The sequence below is a fragment of the Myxine glutinosa genome, chromosome 1 (genome assembly GCF_964187855.1).
Source record: "Myxine glutinosa chromosome 1, kmMyxGlut1.1, whole genome shotgun sequence".
Classification (NCBI taxonomy): domain Eukaryota; kingdom Metazoa; phylum Chordata; class Myxini; order Myxiniformes; family Myxinidae; genus Myxine; species Myxine glutinosa.
The window spans coordinates 295,343,940-295,362,226 of NC_136261.1; the positions used below are offsets into that span (position 1 = coordinate 295,343,940).

The window sequence follows — 18,287 nt, forward strand, 5'->3', positions numbered from 1 at the left end:
ACTGATGTTGGGCGATTAGGCCTGGCTCGCAGTCGGCGTTCCAATTCATCCCAAAGGTGATCGATGGGGTTGAGGTCAGGGCTCTGTGCAGGCCAGTCAAGTTCTTCCACACAGATCTCGACAAACCATTTCTGTATGGACCTCACTTTGTGCATGGGGCCATTGTCAAGCTGAAACAGGAAAGGGCCTTCCCCAAACTGTTGTGACAAAGTTGGAAGCACACAGTCATCTAGAATGTCATTTTATGCTGTAGCGTTAAGATTTTCCCTTCACTGGAACTAAAGGGCCAAACCAAAACAATGAAAAACAGCCCCACACCATTATTCATCCTCCAACAAACTTTACAGTTGGCACTGTGCATTCGGGCAGGTAGCGTTCTCCTGGCATCCGCCAAACCCAGATTCGTCCATCAGACTGCCAAATGGTGAAGCGTGATTCATCACCCCAGAGAACGCATTTCCACTGTTCCAGACTCCAATGGCGGCGAGCTTTACACCACTCCAGCCGACGCTTGGCATTGCACATGGTGATCTTAGGCTTGTATGCGGCTGCTTGGCCATGGAAACCCATTTTATGAAGCTCCTGACGAACAGTTGTTTCGCTGACGTTGCTTCCAGAAGCAGTTTGGAACTCGGTAGTGAGTGTTGCAACCGAGGACAGACGATTTTTATGTGCTATGTGCTTCAGCACTCGGCGGTCCCGTTCTGTGAGCTTGTGTGGCCTACCACTTCGCGGCTGAGCTGTTGTTGCTCCTAAACGTTTCCACTTCACAACAACAGCACTTACAGTTGACCGGAGCAGCTCTAGCAGGGCAGAAATTTGACGAACTGACTTGTTGGAAAGGTAGCATTCTATGACGGTGCCACGTTGAAAGTCACTGAGCTGTTCAGTACGGCCATACTACTGCCAATGTTTGTCTATGGAGATTGCATGGCTGTGTGCTCGATTATATATACCTGTCAGCAATAGGTGTGGCCGAAACAGCCGAATCCACTAATTAGAAGGGGTGTCTGCATACTTTTGACCACGTAGTGTATCATGCTCACGGACAGACAGGGGTGAAAACATAACCTGCACCCGCCTTCTTCAACGGAGGTAAATATGAAAGAATTCTAGTGGACTTCCTGGCAATATTGTAATGCGCCTTTGCATAGCATCTAATTATTCGAATATATCCCAAATGGCAATGAAGGGGTTAACAAATATCGTAGTAATAACACTAAAAATGATTACAATTATCATAGCTGGGATGAAACGAATTAAATGAAGAACATAGATGGGAATTAAATAAATTGTCACCTTATCAACACATGTAAAGAGAGACTGGTACCTCTTCGGGTAGTGGGCAGCACTCATCAAGCCAGTCCTTGATCGTACCACTGCGAAGAGCCGACAGAATTGCACCACGCTCCTTTTGAATGGATGCGATCGTAGTGGCCTGATCTACCACCTCAATAATCCCTGAAATCAGCATATCAGCAACAGCACAGGCCTCAATGTATGAAAAAGCACGTACAATTTGTCTTGAGCATATTAGATCCATATTGCGTCCCAGGCTAATGATTCTGCGAGACCAAGTTCAAATCTCAAAACAAACTAGAGCGGCACTCGGTAGAGCGCATACCTCCACTTAGCTGAACAGTTTATGTTTTATGGCAATGAAGGGTTGGGCCTGAAGGATCTGGGGTAACTGGAGTAAGCAATGAAGGATCTAGGGTAACTCCGAGGGCCTTTCACTCACTCACTGCAGACAGGTTGGTGGACTTTCTGTCTTCTACCGACTCCTCTCCGGCCTTGCTCCCCCAGCTCTCTCTGGGCTCTGTCTCCCAAATATTCCTACAGGTCGCACAAGATCTGCCAGCAACCCTCTTATGGTTAAACTGCCAAAATCTAGGCTCTTTGCTCACCTTCACTCTTTCATTCCTCTTTTCCCCCACCTCTGGAACAAACTCCCTCAGTCTCTTCAATCCCACTCCTCCCTCCAGGTCTTTAAAACAGCTGTTCACCGCCATCTCTTATCTTCCCCCATCCAAAACCTTGATCTTTTCTACCCCCGCTAATTTCACCCCAATTCTACCTTTTTGAAATACCGACTTCTTCCTGGAAATCCTAGCAGTGTCCATGTGTTTTTATACCTATCCCACACCGCCCCCCTCCCATGCCTCCTCCCCCAAGCCCTCTCCCTCCCACAGATCTCCCGATGTCCCTGTTCTGTGCTGTTGTACTTGTGTGCTCCCCTCTCTCTCCCCATCTTGTCTCCCGCTCCCTTTATCATGTTTTATGTGTCAGTTTGTTTTTTTGTGACTAATGTTAGCTCTTGCAACAGCCTCGATCTTGTATACAAAATAACAAAAAACAAAAACAAACAAGATCCCACAGATCTGGGTCCGGACCTGAAGCAAAACCGAATCAGCTTTTTCTTGCTGCCTGACCAACTCATCCACCAAGTTTTGTCATAATCCGTCCACGACTTTTTGAAATATCGTGCTATATATATATTTTTTTTGCCCCATCACTCAATGCGAAGAATCGCTTGGGAAAAAAATTATTGTATCCGGATCCGTATTCAGATCTTCACCAAAATCGAATCAATTTGTCCTCGTCACACACCCACCTGTCCCCCAACTTTCGTCTGAATCCGTCTTTAACTTTTTGAGATATCCTGCTATGTATAGTTCAGGCAACCTGCGTCCCTTTTGCCGGCGCAATAATTTTGGGAAAATATCTCCAGGAAACATTTACAGGAAGGTCAAGGCATTGCTGTGTAGTTTTGACTTCATAAATGTATACCTTCGCCCATATAAAACTAAGCTGTTATATACGGCTTCGTCATGACGGGAGACCTTGAAGACCAATCGGTTTGGAATTTATGTCCAACCTCCACCAACGAGCAGCAAAGTTCACAGATTGTTACCTCTGCCACCAAAGGTGGATGGAGGTTATGTTTTCACCCCTGTCTGTTTGTCTGTTCATTAGCCTTGGGAGATAGGGCATGGAGAATGAAGAACTCTGTACCATTTTGTCTGTGAACAAAATAACTCAGAAAGTTGTGGACGGATTCGGACGAAATTTTTTTTTTATTTTTATTTTTATTTTTTTTTGTATACAAGATCGAGGCTCGTGAAAGAGCGAAAATTAATCACACAGAAAGACAAACAGACACATAAAACAAATAACATCGGGAGCGGCAGACAAGACGGGGAGAGAGGGGGAAGGACACAAACACAACATTTGAGAGCAGGGACCGAGAGACATGGAGACATCGAGAGATCTGTGGGAGGGAGAGGGCTTTGGGGGGGAGGCATGTGAAGGGGGGAGGCATGTGAAGGGGGGGGAGGCATGTGAAGGGGGGGGGGGGGGGTGGGAGAGGTATAAACATATGGACACTGCCAGGATTTCCAGGAAATAAGTTGGAATTTCAAACAAGGTGGATCTGGGGTGAATTAGTGGGGGATCCGGCTACTGGAATTTTAAAAGTGATTCTTCACCATTGGGAAATAGGGCCAAAAACGATGCGTAGCAGGATATCTCAAAAAGTTATGGATGGATTTGGATTAAACTTGGTGGAGAGGTTGTGTGTATGACAAGGAAGAATCGATTAGATTTTGGTGAAGATCTGAACATGGATTCGGATATGAGAATTATTTAATTTTTAAAGTGATTCTTCACCATTGCGAGATAGGGCCAAAAACGATACATAGCAGGATATCTCAAAAAGTTGTGGGTGGATTTGGACTAAACTTGGTGGAGAGGTTGGGTGTCCGACAAGGAAGAATCGATTAGATTTTGGTGAAGATCTGAACATGGATTCGGATATGAGAATTATTTAATTTTTAAAGTGATTCTTCACCATTGGGAGATAGGGCCAAAAACGACACATAGCAGGATATCTCAAAAGGTTATGGATGGATTTGGACGAAACTTGGTGGAGAGGTTGTGTGTATGACAAGGAAGAATCGATTAGATTTTGGTGAAGATCTGAACATGGATTCGGATATGAGAATTATTTAATTTTTAAAGTGATTCTTCACCATTGGGAGATAGGGCCAAAAACGATAGATAGCAGGATATCTCAAAAAGTTATGGATGGATTTGGACGAAACATGTTGGACAGGTTGTGTGTGTGACAAGGAAGAATCGATTAGATTTTGGTGAAGATCTGAACATGGATTCGGATATGAGAATTATTTAATTTTTTAAGTGATTCTTCACCATTGGGAGATAGGGCCAAAAACGATAGATAGCAGGAAATCTCAAAAAGTTATGGATGGATTTGGACGAAACTTGTTGGACAGGTTGTGTGCGTGACAAGGAAGAATCGATTCAATTTTGGTGAAGATTCGGATCCGGATCCAGCTGGTAGAATTTTTAAAGTGATTCTTCACTATTGAGTGATATGAACAACCAGGCGGAGGTATGCTCTCTACTAAATACTGTTCTCGTTTGATATGCATTCCAAGTATAACTTCCTGGCTGCTAGACCATCAATGATCTGATCATTGGCCCTAGGCAGCTGCCCAATCAGCCTACAATCGATGAATAAATTTTATTAAACAGACTTAGTCAGAATGAAACAACATATATGAATGGACTGTTTACCCATATTGCTGCCTGTTGAGAGGCAGCCATAGGGAAATAGAGAGAGGTCAAGGGAAGCTGCATCCCACAAATCATCCATGATGTTGAACATCTGCAAAGAGCATCCGCATACAGGGTCATATATTTATTACATACTAGTGGATTATGCTTGCAAATTGCAAGCAACTACTCGGGTGCACCCTTCGTGCATACATAAATCTATCTATAATTCCAGTAATCTCTGTGTGTTTGTTTGTTTGTACGTTTGTTTGTTTGTACGTTTGTTTGTTTGTACGTTTGTTTGTCTGTGACCGCTGTTTCTCGACAACCACGGGTCCGATATACTTGAAACTTGCCAGGTATATTGCTGGGGACCCGAGGATGTGCCTTTTCAAGGTTTCATATTAATCGGACAATTACTTACCGAGCTATGTCCAAAAAACGATTCAACCAATCAGAGAGCAGCGAGCTATCGCGTGTGCCGAACGTGGCGAACACACTCTGCCTCGGATGGCACATTTGAGAGCGTATTCATTTATTTCACGTTTGCAAACTATGTTGGCGCTATGTTGGCGTTAAACTATGTTTTAAAACTAATAAAAACGACTTTGCGATTCATCGTAACTGCGATATACGAACTTCCGGACAGTGAGGACTGCACTTCCGGCATCCAATCACAGAACGCGTTATTGCGTAGGCGTGGCCGATGTGAGAGCGAGGCGCGAGCTGATGCTGAGCTCAGCGCGTGCGCCATTACGGTACGTAATTCGATTTCTTCCGGAGAAAATAATAATTTCTCGATAGAGGGGGGATATAAATAGAGGGGGGGACCCCGGGGGGATATAAATAGAGGGGGGGGGGGACCCCGGGGGGATTGTCACTGTACTCGCAAGCCGTTCGCCGTTCGCTTTGGCGTTGCGAATAGACCAAAACATTTCATGAACCAAACCATTTCATGTAAAGCGTTCGCCGTTCGCTTTGGCGTTGCGAATGGACCAAAACATTTCATGGACCAAACCATTTCATGTAAATAGAGGGGGGGATATAATTTTAGATATAGATATAGTACGGGCATGCCCTAGTAAATACAAGCTTTATATATTTGATGAAGTGATTTGTGGTTGCATTCTGTAAGCAGCAATTTAACGCTAGTTTATCAAGAATTGGTGAATAGAATGAGCACTTTATTTAAAAGTTTACAGCGATAGTAACTTTAATATAAATATGGCAGAATTTATAAAACTAGGGAGATACCCGTGCTATGCACGGGTGGGAGGCCAGCAGCAAACAGGCAATGCAGACACGGCGAATGCTAAAGCATGAAACCAATAACTTCCACATTCCTGTAGCACCTTCAGTCGCACGTCAGACATGGACAGCAAGGTCGTGAAGGACTTCCATGAAAAACGTACCCGTTCGCAAACAAACGGGTACGTTCACGTATAGAAACATCGATCGTGGGACCGTGGTGAATCTGCATATGGCGATCCGCGAAATTCACGTTCAGAAAGTAGAAACCATCACGGCATGTCGTCATTCACTTGAACTCGATATCTCTTTTTTTAATTCCAAACAACATAACTCCAATTAATCACAAAATAAACTTTAAACAACATTGTTAATGTTTCCTTCATTGTAAAAACGACCAAATGAACAGTTAAAAGGATTTTGAAGCGATAGGTGTTACGGCCTTGGCATGATCGATGGAGACAGCGATCTGTTAGCGTATTCACCGCCCAAATACCTATGTGGAAATTGGAATTCTCTCATGTTCAGATTAAATGTCTTTGAATTTTTCCCGAGGTCATTATTTACTTTTAATGATGTTTATATACGAATGATGTTTAATGATGTTTATATTGGTTTTTGGTCGTCCTTTCCGCATATCTCGTGGGATTGTAAGTTGGACAGACGGCCGTGATGACGGCGAGGGGGATGGAATTCTCTCAAGCAAGGATTCAACGTCCACAACGGTACCCGCCGCCCTGCGGGCGGGGCTTCAATTGGGAAGCCCCAAATGAAAAGGTAAAATATCAGAAATTGAAGGCTTTTTTTATTTTAAACGATTCATATAAACATCCGTTAAATCATATCACACGCAAATCATCAAAATCTAAACAGTATCTTACTATAATTCACCAAATGTCCCACAGTGATCGATACACTATGCTCGTGATGATCGTGATCGATAATCGTGTTCACAATCGCGATGTCGTATGTACTCCCGATACGTGTTTCCTTCAGTTGAAATGGGTTAGAATTCTCCCAAGCAGGGATTCAACCCGTGTCCTTATAAAAGGTCTTTGCCCGAGGTCACCGAGTCCGATCGAGTCTGTGCAGCGATTGGTGCAGCCGTTTGGGCGGCACCCGGGAAACAACATCCTCACAATGAGGACAATGAACGTTATGCGGACACGAATGTTATGCGGGAGTCCAAACCTGAGAATGGTGGAGACTAAAGCTGAAATTGGGAAAACTAAAGAGCCTATTTTACTCCTGGAGATCCCAGGATTACCCACCCAAAATATCTTTGCGATCGGTTCAGCAGTTTTTACGGTACCTTCGAACAGACAGACAGACGGACGGACATTTGGTGAATTATTACAGTAAGATAAGAGGCAAAAGAAGAGTGTGTTAGCATTGCCAAGTAACCGGTCCGAATGCAAACTCCATTGTCTTTTGTCATGTGACATGCCGTAATCAGAGCGAGTCTGCACCGACGGACTCTTATTTACAGATATTTTTGTTTATGGACATTTTCCAATTGTTTTGTGAGATTTCCTGAGATATTGGCTTTGAGTTGCGTCAGTATGCAACATTTCAGTGTTCTACCCAAACTAGAAAGTATTAAACAAAAGCGCGGTGCTACGCGCGCTCCTTGCTTACCAAGAAGGAAGCGGACAACGCGGGTAAAACAAAAGAGTCTTTATTGACAGGAGGTCACTGTAGCACTGGCGCGCTCCGGGCTGCGTGCCCGGTGTATATCCTGAGGCCACGCCTACCCCTCGGCGTGGCCGCCGCCCACTTGGTGCGCGGAATGATGTCACCATGCCAGTGGGCTTCCGTGTCCGCCACAAAACATTTATATCAGTGAGTGAGTAATTGGTTAGAAAGATCTTTCTTTATATATTAGATGCCAAAATCGTATATGATGTTGAATATCTTCAAGGGGCATAAGCAAATGGGGTCATACACTTGTTACGTATGCAAAAATGTTCGAGTGTTCTTCCACCTTCCCGCCCCACTCTCATGTCCAACATACGTCTCCCTCACCTCTAACCCCGCCCGACCCCACTCTTTTCTGGTCCCAAAGGTGTGTCTTAACCTCCAGGGGTCATTGTGCGGACCGATGTCTGCGTTACCGTCGAATAACTGAGAGATTGTAGCAAAACATCGATGCTAAAGTGCATAGAAACACCTGCAGGATGATCATGTCCTGGCGCAGGTCATCTCCGTTCTTGAAGATCATTTTCACAGGTCTGGCTGCTGTTGGATCTGCATTCTCAAACTCCAACCAGAGCGGCTTCTTTTTAGAAGGCATCACTTTACTCTTTTCCAACTTCAGGAATGACAAAACACAAGCATACTCACTTGATATTTTGTTATTTTCATTGTTTATACAGTATTTCATATAATGAGGCAAGGCAAGGTAAAGCTGTATCCAGGAATAGGCAGGTATCTAAAATAAAATGCCTTTTTCTGCTGAGGTTTTGAGAAAACTCATTAGATCTGAGGAGAATGAAGAACTCTGTACCATTTTTTAAGTACGGCAGCATTTAAAAAGTCCGAGCTCTTCCATGAGCCTTGACTTTGTAAACAAAAACCCCACAAATAAGTCTTTCTGCTGAAAGGTAGTGTCGACCTGCATCAGCAGACAGGTAGAACAATATAATCACCAGAACATTGATTGAGGTGTGCCAACCATAATAGGAAACGAGAAGCTGACATTTCGGCCGATAACCCTTCATCAGATCAACGTTTGCAAGGAAAAGTCGTTTTTTCATGATCTATCTATGGCTTGCGGAGGAACAATGACACAAATCACGCACACATGCAGACAGATACATGAGACAACGCCAAACTTGACTTTCACACAAACACAGCTGCTGATATTGGGGGAAGTGACGTCACATCCCAGAGCACTATGGGTAAAAAAAAAAAAGATGTCATATGACATCGTTTTTCTCTTCACACTCATGGGCCAATCAAGGAGGAATTTCCTCTCCCCTATAGATGCCGACCTAAGGGGGTTTTCCATGCTCTATCATCATACTAAAATACGCCATTTGTGTCTGTCTGATGAATTTTTGACACCAATACATTCTGTTGTTACTTTTCCAATCTCAACCAAACTTGACAGGATGACAAAAGGTTACATAATGAAGGTTGTAGCGCATTCATTTGCCCCCATCCCCAAATGGGGTTTTCTCCCCCCCTACCCCCCCCCCCCCCCTCGAGCGGGTTTTCCCACCATTGCTGTCAATGGGGTTGCATGTTGAGGTGTATATAAATGTTAAATTAGCTTTATCGTGGCGTTTTTCCAAAGACGCTTTTAATAACAAAATTAATGATAATCGCATATTGTTAATGTTATTACAAAACAATATTAATACTAACAAGCATTCTGAGTATTGCGCTGCAATACATGTCCCCTACCGGCAGTCTGTCATCCGGAAAACTGTTGGGGAAATTACCAAGGGTTATTTACCCACAGGTTCTGAATCGTTCCCAATCGCTAATTACCTCAGGACGGGCTCACCTGTGATTCACACTCGGGACTTCGATTTATACACCTTGCAGACAGGTCAGCAGAAGCACGAGAAAAGAAGTTGTTGATAAAGAACCTTTCAGGTCGCTAAATATCAGTAATTTATTATATTTTCCAGTTCACGATCAATGATCGATGTGTATATATATGTTGCTCGGCTTGGCTCCGCCCCTCCCGAAAGCGCGCGCTGTGTCGCCCTTTTGGCGTTCGCGAGACGAGGCTGAGGGCGTGCGGTGCGGCTTGAGGACAACTCGAGAATAAACAAGAGATATCCATAAAAAAAAAAAAATCGTTTAATTAACGATATCTGCCAAACCACGTGCCCTATCGCAAATTCCAAAAGGACATTTTAGTAGATTGACATGCTGAACAGATCTGTGAAGTTTCCCCTCGATTGGATCAAAAATGAGGGAGGAGCTCGGTTTTAAAGGTGCATGCTTAAAAACGTCATAACTCTGAAACCATGTGGCGCATGGCGTCATGCTCGCTGACCTTTTGTTCGTCATGGGTATGCGATTCTGCCTGCAAAGTTTGGCCTCGATCTGTTCAGCCATTGCAGAGAAAAAGGGGTTTTCGTGTTTTCATGAAAAACAATATGGCGGCCGAACCATGTGACCTGTGACGTCATAATTACCATTAAAATATTCTACAGGAAGGTGAGGTCGCGCAGCACGCTGTGCATCAGCCGTTGGAAGGCCTGGGCCGCGTTCTTAAGGCCGAACGGCATGCAAAGGAACTTGAAGAGGCCAAAAGGTGTAATTACCGCCGTCTTCGGCACGTCGGCCGGCCGGACGGGTACCTGGTGGTAGCCCCGAATGAGGTCGACCTTGGAAAAGATCACCACCCCGCCAAACGGGCGGAAAGGTCCTGTATATGTGGTATCGGGTACCGGTCGGGGGTGGTGGCGTCGTTGAGACGGCGGTAATCGCCGCATGGTCGCCATCCGCCACCTGGTTTGGGCACGATGTGCAGGGGCGAGGCCCACACGCTATTCGAGCGCCGCACAATGCCGAATTGCTCCAGCGCGTCGAATTCCGCCTTCGCCACGGCGAGTTTGGCCGGGTCGAGGCGACGAGCCCTGGCGTAGACCAGTGGACCTGTGGTCGGGATGTGGTGTTCGACGCCGTGTTTGACGGTGACGGCCGAAAACGTCGGCTGCGTGAGGGCGGGAAACTCGGCGAGTAGGCGGGTGAAATCGCCCGTGGCCAGGAGAGCGCAGGGTAGCTTGGTTGGTGCGGAGCCGCTCAATGAGCAAGCAAGCGAGCTGAAGGTCTCCGCGTTGATGAGCCGACGCCATTTGACGGCAACCAAAAGCCCATGTGCGCAAAGAAAATCTGCACCCAGCAAGGCCATGGGTACGTTCGCCGTGATGAAGTCCCACCTGAAGCGCTGGCCCCCGAAGCAGAATGCGACGCTGCGCAAACCGAAGGTGCGGATGGAGGAGCCGTTTGCGGCGACCAAGGCGGGGCCGCAAAGCGCGGCCTGTTTGTCCTGCACCGAGGCGGGTATCACGCTCAGCTGAGCGCCGGTGTCACACAAAAAACGCTGCCCGGACGCTGTGTCCGTAATAAACAGAAGGCTGCCTGAATGGCCGACGCTCATGGCAGGCAGCGAGCGCCGGCCTGGTCGTTTCCCGACCTGCCGAAAGTGCACGGTGGGCGGCACGTTCTGGTCTTCTGTCCGAACCTGGCGTGGTAGTAGCACGTGGTCCGCCCTGGTGGAGGCTCCGGCGGTCGCGTCGGGTTCGGTCGACGGGGCGTCGCGGCGGCCGCTGCCGCCAGTGGCGCTAACTCGGCCGGTGGTGGCGCGGGCATTGCCTCGGTTGGCCCAGGGTTCCAGGCGGCCGCTCCGACGTGTCGCCTGGCCGAGAAAAATTTTTTCGGCCTCCTTGGCCAGGGCGCGAGGGTCCGTGATGGGCAAATTAGCCAAAGCTAATCGTACCTGCCTGGGTAGCTGCTGGAGGAACAGAAGAGGAAATCTGGGCTGTGGTCGCCGAGTAGAGCAAGCATGTGGTCCATGCGTTCGGATGGGCGGGCCTCACCCAGCTCCGGGAGGTCGAGCAGTTGTCGCGCGTGTTCGGTCTCCGTGAGTCCAAACGCACCGAGGAGTAGGCCTTTGAGCGCGCCATATTTGTCGGCGTTCGGCGGGTTCTGTAGGAAGCTCAGGACCCGGGCGGCAGTGGAGGCGTTGAGCGCGGAGACCACATGGTGGTAGCGCGTCGTGTCCTCCGTAATGTTCCGCAGGGCGAATTGAGAATCCACTTGGGCGAACCAGACGGCTGCGTGCGATTCCCAGAAGCCAGGGAGCTTCAAAGCTACAGATGACTCCATCGCCGTGTTCTTGAAAAGGGGTCACCAATTGTGGAGCTATGCTCTCACGATAAAGCCGGACAAAATGGACGACACCAGGAACGAAGTTTCACTGAGCTATTTATTTCTAGCTCAACTCAAAAGCACTGAAAAGCCCGATAGAACGGGCGGCAATTTATACCCAAAGTTCACCACACAAAAGCCACGCCTCTCAGGCGGGGTGTGGTATGCAAATCGGTAAGCCACACCTCTCAACGGGGCGTGGTATGCAAACCAAGTGTCCGCCCGGGCAAGGCAAGTCCGGGCAAGTCCGGACGAGCCCGGGCAAGTGACCGCCCGCCGGTTACGTCATCGGCCGGTGCAAGGGGATTGTGTAATGCTTCCGGTAACCGCTACAAGATGGTGAATCAAAAAAAGACGTGTGAAACAAACTCCGATTGAACTTTTTCGCATTTGTTTTTGCATACTTCCGCATCAGCAAGATGGCGGCCTCCATTGAGCGATTTGGTGCGTCAAAGCTTCGAAATTCTCAAAGGATCCAGCAACATCTGGCTTTTCAACATAATACGTACGCGTTCATTCACAACACCGGCTTCGCCGGCTATAACCCACAATTGTTGGGTTAAAACATGGCCCTTTCTGCTGCTATCGTGGCATTTTTTGTAGTGAACTTTTAAAACTCGCTCCTGCTGTTTCATACGAAACTGAAAGGGAGAAGCCCGGGTTGTGCTTATTTACCAAGCAGCTGGCTAGCGCTTGCCAAGCCAGCCGTTCCTTAACAGTTTTGAATGGAGTGCTTGCTCAAATGCTTAAACCACTTGGCGATCTCTTCACAAGAAACTTGGAAAATGAACACACACACCCAATGTTCTTGGGACCCGATCATAGATCGACTGTAATCTACATACCCCAAAGAGGAATGACCCTTGCTGCCCCTCCCGGAGTCTGCAGGTTCTTTAAATGGAGTGTCAAGCAAGGTAGCAACATGTACCATTTATGAAGGCTTTGGTATGAGTCGGCTGGGGTAGCGTTCGAACCGCCATGGATCACAACCAATATTTAATGTTCTTGACAAGGAACCAATATTTTTTGAGAAATGATATGTTGTGGAAGGTGCTTTACCTTGAGCTTTCCAGCCCGAACACATGGATCGTAGGGCATTCTGAAATTGGATGGCAGAGTGATCTTCCGAAGTTCATCTTGAAGACGGGAATTTCCTGATGGATTATGGAAATCAAGAACAACCTGTTATCACCAAGTACTCCAGACAAAGAAAATTGAAACGCATTGTGATGCAACTAATACAATGCCTATTGTCTCATCAATGTGAACGAATTAATTAACCAATCATATTTATCAATATCAGATTGGCGGGAATACTAACAATACACTTTATATGCTTAAATAGAACCAAACTCAAATCTCAAAATCTGACAATTACGAGATCTGATTCCATTATTCTATTTACATCCAAAATCCGTCGACATCCACGCCGTGGTTGTCAAAATGGCCAGCATGGCTTCCTCCTGTAGCCATTATCGATCCCCGATTGGCTGTAAAATGTACGTGATGGAAATATTTGCATCACAGGTTCACAGCCAATCAGACACCCACAAATCACACTTGGCTGGCTCCATATAGAAAGTCACTGACTTTGCATTTGCTGCTTTCAATGGTGGATTTTTATCAGCGAGCTGGAATTGAAAAAGTGAGAAATTAATAAATAATTGGATTACAGTAATTCTCAGCTTTCAAAAGGTGAATTTAGTTTATATTAAGCTCGTTATCTGCAGGTGAAAATGTAAGTTCCTAAAAGAAGATGGCCTGTTTGGTGTTTCAATAATGTGTGGATTCCTAGTGAAGCTCGACTGCGCCGGTCTTCGCACCGACACGCATTGCCGCGCCCTTTGTCTTTGGACATGGGCCTGGGCCTTCTCGTTCAAGGGGATGGTCTCGACTAGGTCCCGTGTTACCAGACCCTCATCGGACCTCCCCTGGTGGGTTGTTCTGGGGCCACTGGACTCTGACTTGGCACGGTGGTGGCCAAATTGCAAGACTCACATAGCAGAGGTCCTCCACACCATCCATCCTGTAATCAGGTTCACTATGTTTTTTCGTTCAAACATTTTGGAGATGAGCAAAACTATACATTTTTGGAATATTCAGAGCATGAGGAATCCAAAAATTAATGTTGGCATTTGCGTAGACACCTGCATGGCCGCCATTTTGGATTTTCAAAATGGCCACCATAAAATACATAATTTGCGCTATCTCGGCTTCTAGTCAACCTAGAATCTTATTTACATATGCTAATCCTATGTTTTCTGGGTCAAGAAAACCATTGGTGGGATCATTAGCCTTCTAATCCTAACACTTGCTTCACTTTTAGGACTTTCCAGATGACACTCAGGACAGTGATGAAGATCTGTAAAAGCATATTCCTGAACGGTATAGACCTGGTAGATCCTGTGTATGGGACTTATAGTTCAATCTGATACTAACAAGGCTGCTTTCTTGCTTTATAAACCCATACCTATAACTTCAAAGGACTTGCAATATCATGTATTATGTAATACAGTTATATCACGAATATAAAGACAATGCTTTTCAATTACCTTTGTTTGTTGCTTTTCTATAATCCTGAGCACTATTTTGAGGCCTTTATTGGATTCCTTGACCCAGAAAACATAGCATTAGCATATTTAATTAAGTTTCTAGGTTGACTTGAAGCCGAGATAGCACAAAATATGTATTTTATGGCGGCCATTTTGAAAATCCACAATGGCGGCCATGCAGGTGTCTGTGCAAATGCCAACATTGATTTTCGGATTATCCATGCTCTGATGATTCCAAAAATGTACAGGTTTGCTCATCTCCCAAAATTTTGAACGAAATTATATTTGTTAACATAGTGATCCTGACTACTGGCTTTGCTAGGTAGGTAAGGGCATGGGGGATTGCTCCATATGGACCGAGGCAATTGGGGGGATGAGACTGGTGCCCCTGAGAAGCCTCGTATGCTTGCGGGAAGGCCGGGTTGTGGGCCGCCACACTCGTTGCGCATGCGCATCGCTGATCTATGGGTCCCGTTGGTACTCCTATCTGGAGGTGCTCTCCAAGCCCTTGGAAGCTGTAGCATGGCTGGCATGCTCAAGCGACTGAGGCCACTGAGCGTGTGTTTGCCAGCTGTTACTGCCACACTGGCCCAACGTGTGTACTGTACTGAGGATAGTCTCTCTGTTACATCCAGACGATCTGTTGGACCAAATGGTGATCTCCACCGCGTCGCAAGTGGTCCTGTTAAAGGCGTGGAAGTGGAAAGTATTCCCTTGCACAATCACAAACCGAGTGAAGAAATCCTTGGGGCACCTCCGGCAGCAATGGAAGTCAGCACATGGTGCAAGCGCCTGTGCCCCCATGCCAAAGCTGCTGGGGTGCCTCTCGGAGATCTCTACCAAGGTTGCAGTGTGGGTGAGGCTTCCAGGTGTGGAAGATAAGTAGTCGTAGTTGCGGGAGAATCTCGAGCTTTCAGGGACTGATGGTACTGCATGGGGTGGGCTAATAGCATTACTGATTAATGACTAATTGTTGACTAATGCCATTATTTATGTAGAAATATTTTTTGTCTCCTGGCACACAATTCTCGTATAGACTTCTCCATTAGCCCAAGATGCACCAACATAAACCTGTTCCTGTATTTGCACCCATTTGTTGATGGGGGAGGGAGGGATTAATTTCTGGAGATGATGGAAGCCTCGGCTGCCTTGATTTGCTCTTTCTTAAGCCTCAACTATGTATATACAGTAAATTAAATAATGTCAGAAGCTACAAAACGTGAGATTTGGTTTCTCTGTCCCTTGCAACAAGATGCTTGCTTTGTTTCAAATGAAAAAATCCATGCTCAAGGTTGCAAAAACTTTTTGGTGAAGATAACATCTCAATACAACACAAAGGTTTTGTTTCCATTGACATTTCACGACATTCTCAAAAGTTATTTACCATCGCATGGGATGTCACGTTGTTCACACAAAAGACTCTGCATCTTGTTCCCAACAAGCTGCAGATTGTCCACAACCTGGCACTGTTTCTTCAGTTCAGCACACATCTCTCGCCCACATCCGTGCAGGTATGCTTCGAGCAGCACGGCGAAGCGAGCTCGGTGATGCTCAGAAATGGCAATCTCGCTTCGCAGATGCCAGAACAAAAAATGGCCCAAGCGCTTGCTCTGCACACAAATGTAATGTCTCTTTAGGTGGGAATACACAACAACTGTCTACAAGCATTGTACCTGTGGTTGCATAAACGACTTTTTGAAACGACCAGTCAATGCTTTCGCCACCGAAGGTGGGCGCTGGTTATGTTTTCAATCCTTTCTGTCTGACTGTGAACAGGATATCTCAAAAAGTTGTGCACGGATTCGGACAAAACTTGGTGGACAGTTTGTGTGTGTGACAAGGAAGAATTGGTTCAATTTCGGCGAAGATTCCAATCCGGATCCGTATACGAGAATTTTTAAATGATTCTTCACTATTGAGTGATGGGGCTAAAACCGATACATAGCACAATATCTCAAAAAGTCCTGGTTGACTCATGACAAAACTTGGCAGATGAGTTGGTTAGGTGACAAGAACAAGTTGATTAGATTTTGGTTCAGGTCCGAATCCAGATCTGGTCTATCAGTGGGATACCAAACATAAACCGTTCAGTGTGGCGGAAGTTTGCTCTAGATCTACCTCGTCCATTCTAGCTTATGCACGAGAAGCACCTACTTTCTAGTTAACATACATATACGTTCTTCCAGGGGATATTATTGCAAGGATGCAGTACCCCCCTGTAGTTCATCAACCGCAATTTGGCCAGGGCACCGGCACACAATGGACTGCTCTCTTCGTGTTCACAAGTGATGGAAAGTGCAGTCGCCTTAACATCTACTGAGTCTACTCCAAAGAGCTGCGTTGTAATTGATGCAATAACTCTGCCTGGAATGAACTTGGATGACAGCTTAGTGTCGGAGCAGGAATCAAACCCATATCCGAGAGCTCAGATCTGACAATCACTGAAGCGGCAAAACGTATTGACCAATTAAACTTCAGATTTCAGTAGCTTCTGGCCACAGCATTACATCATCTGCAGCATATTTTATAAATAATTGTAGCATTTGTGAACGTTAAAGTCCAAAAAGGTGTTATGAAAGTTAAATATTGCAGTCTGAACCTGCCATTTGTTTCCTGTATTTAACTGAAATGTATTGAGTGGTTTATGCTAACGCATATATGGTGGGGGTGCTGAGGGGTCAGATGGGTGAGTCAGGTGACCGGTTCCTATTCCAGACTCTGCTGAGGCTGAGTGGAATAAACTTATTGTTCCCACTTCAGAGTCTTTGTCTCTATTTAAATACATTACAGTAGTGATGAGGATGTCTTCGTGCAAATATGCAGTGCAGGAGGATTGCGAAGACTATACCAAACGTTTGAAGCAGTACTTTGTCGCCAACAAAATGGACTCTGGAAAATCCCCTTTATCTGTTTGCTGATGACTCTATCCTCTGCCGTGACATTCCTCATCCTTCAGACAGGCAGACAGCAGCCTCTTCTCTCTCTTCAGACCTTGAAAAAAAAATCACAAGCTGGTCAAAGACTTGGAACATGTCTTTCAATTCTGACAAATCTCACACTCTCACTATCTCTCTCCGAAAGGACCGTATGGTAACCTTCATCCTCCTTCATCCAATGAGACACCTTCATCCAATGACGACTCAATTCTCCACAAACTTCTTGACCCAAATCTGACTAAAGTCATGGAAATATCCAGCTGTGTGAATGCAGACTTCCGAGAGTCTTCGTGGCATCAGGACCAATCTGTGAACAAGGTAACCTTCAGTTACAATGCAAAAGTGTCGTAGCAAGCTACTAAATTCCTCTCCACCTGCTGATGCTTCTTGATCTTCCCAGAAGGCTGGTGTAACTTGAAGGCGTTGCGGTAGTAATCAACGAGCTTACCAGCGTTGGTACAGGAACTATACCTGTGACAGCTGTGGTAAGTGGGGACACTTGAAATGCCATTGTCCTCAAGCCAAGTCGAATATCCTGTCTTCTGCTTATCACAATGGCACGGACCTTGATGCGGTGGACAATAGGTCACAAATTGGTTGTACATTGGACAGAGCTAGCAGCTGAGACACAAGTGAGGAACCTTACGAAGTCTTGTCCATTGGAACCAAGAGCTCCAATGGTCCAATTATGGTTGATGTAACAATTGATAAGATCCCGGTGAAGATCAAAGTTGATACCGGTCCTTCCAGATCAATCATGAATGAGAGCACATTCACCTTAATTTACTTTCCAAAAAAGGTTCCTGCACTTCATACTGTATCTTAGTGATCTGAGGACATATACCAAAGCGGTTGTTTCTGTAATCAGCTCAGCCAATGTAACTGTGGAATATGAAAGCAGCACCCATGTCCTACCACTACTAATAGGGCATGGAGAATGACCAACCTTCCCAGGCCGAGACTGGTTACGAATCATCAGATTCAACTGGAGTGATATAAACAGAGTCTCCGACTTTGCTGCTGGATAGGATACTGTGCTCTAAAGGTACCACGACCTGTTCAGTGATGGTGTACATGGTAT

The 18,287-nt window shown here is 45.9% G+C and overlaps 1 protein-coding gene across 6 annotated transcripts in view; it reads right to left on the minus strand.

Moving 5' to 3' along the window:
• LOC137413345 (phosphatidylinositol 4,5-bisphosphate 3-kinase catalytic subunit gamma isoform-like) overlaps positions 1-18,287 on the minus strand; it is a 174,278-nt gene that overhangs the window by 56,057 nt on the left and 99,934 nt on the right. For all 6 annotated transcript variants that reach the window (XM_068098736.2, XM_078767603.1, XM_068098739.2 and 3 more), the window contains 5 exons: positions 15,655-15,880; positions 12,778-12,872; positions 7,997-8,137; positions 4,600-4,690; positions 1,331-1,461 (listed from right to left, as the gene is read on the minus strand). In XM_068098736.2, coding sequence (XP_067954837.1) covers positions 1,331-1,461; positions 4,600-4,690; positions 7,997-8,137; positions 12,778-12,872; positions 15,655-15,880 — 684 coding nt within the window. The remainder of the gene's footprint in view (positions 1-1,330; positions 1,462-4,599; positions 4,691-7,996; positions 8,138-12,777; positions 12,873-15,654; positions 15,881-18,287) is intronic.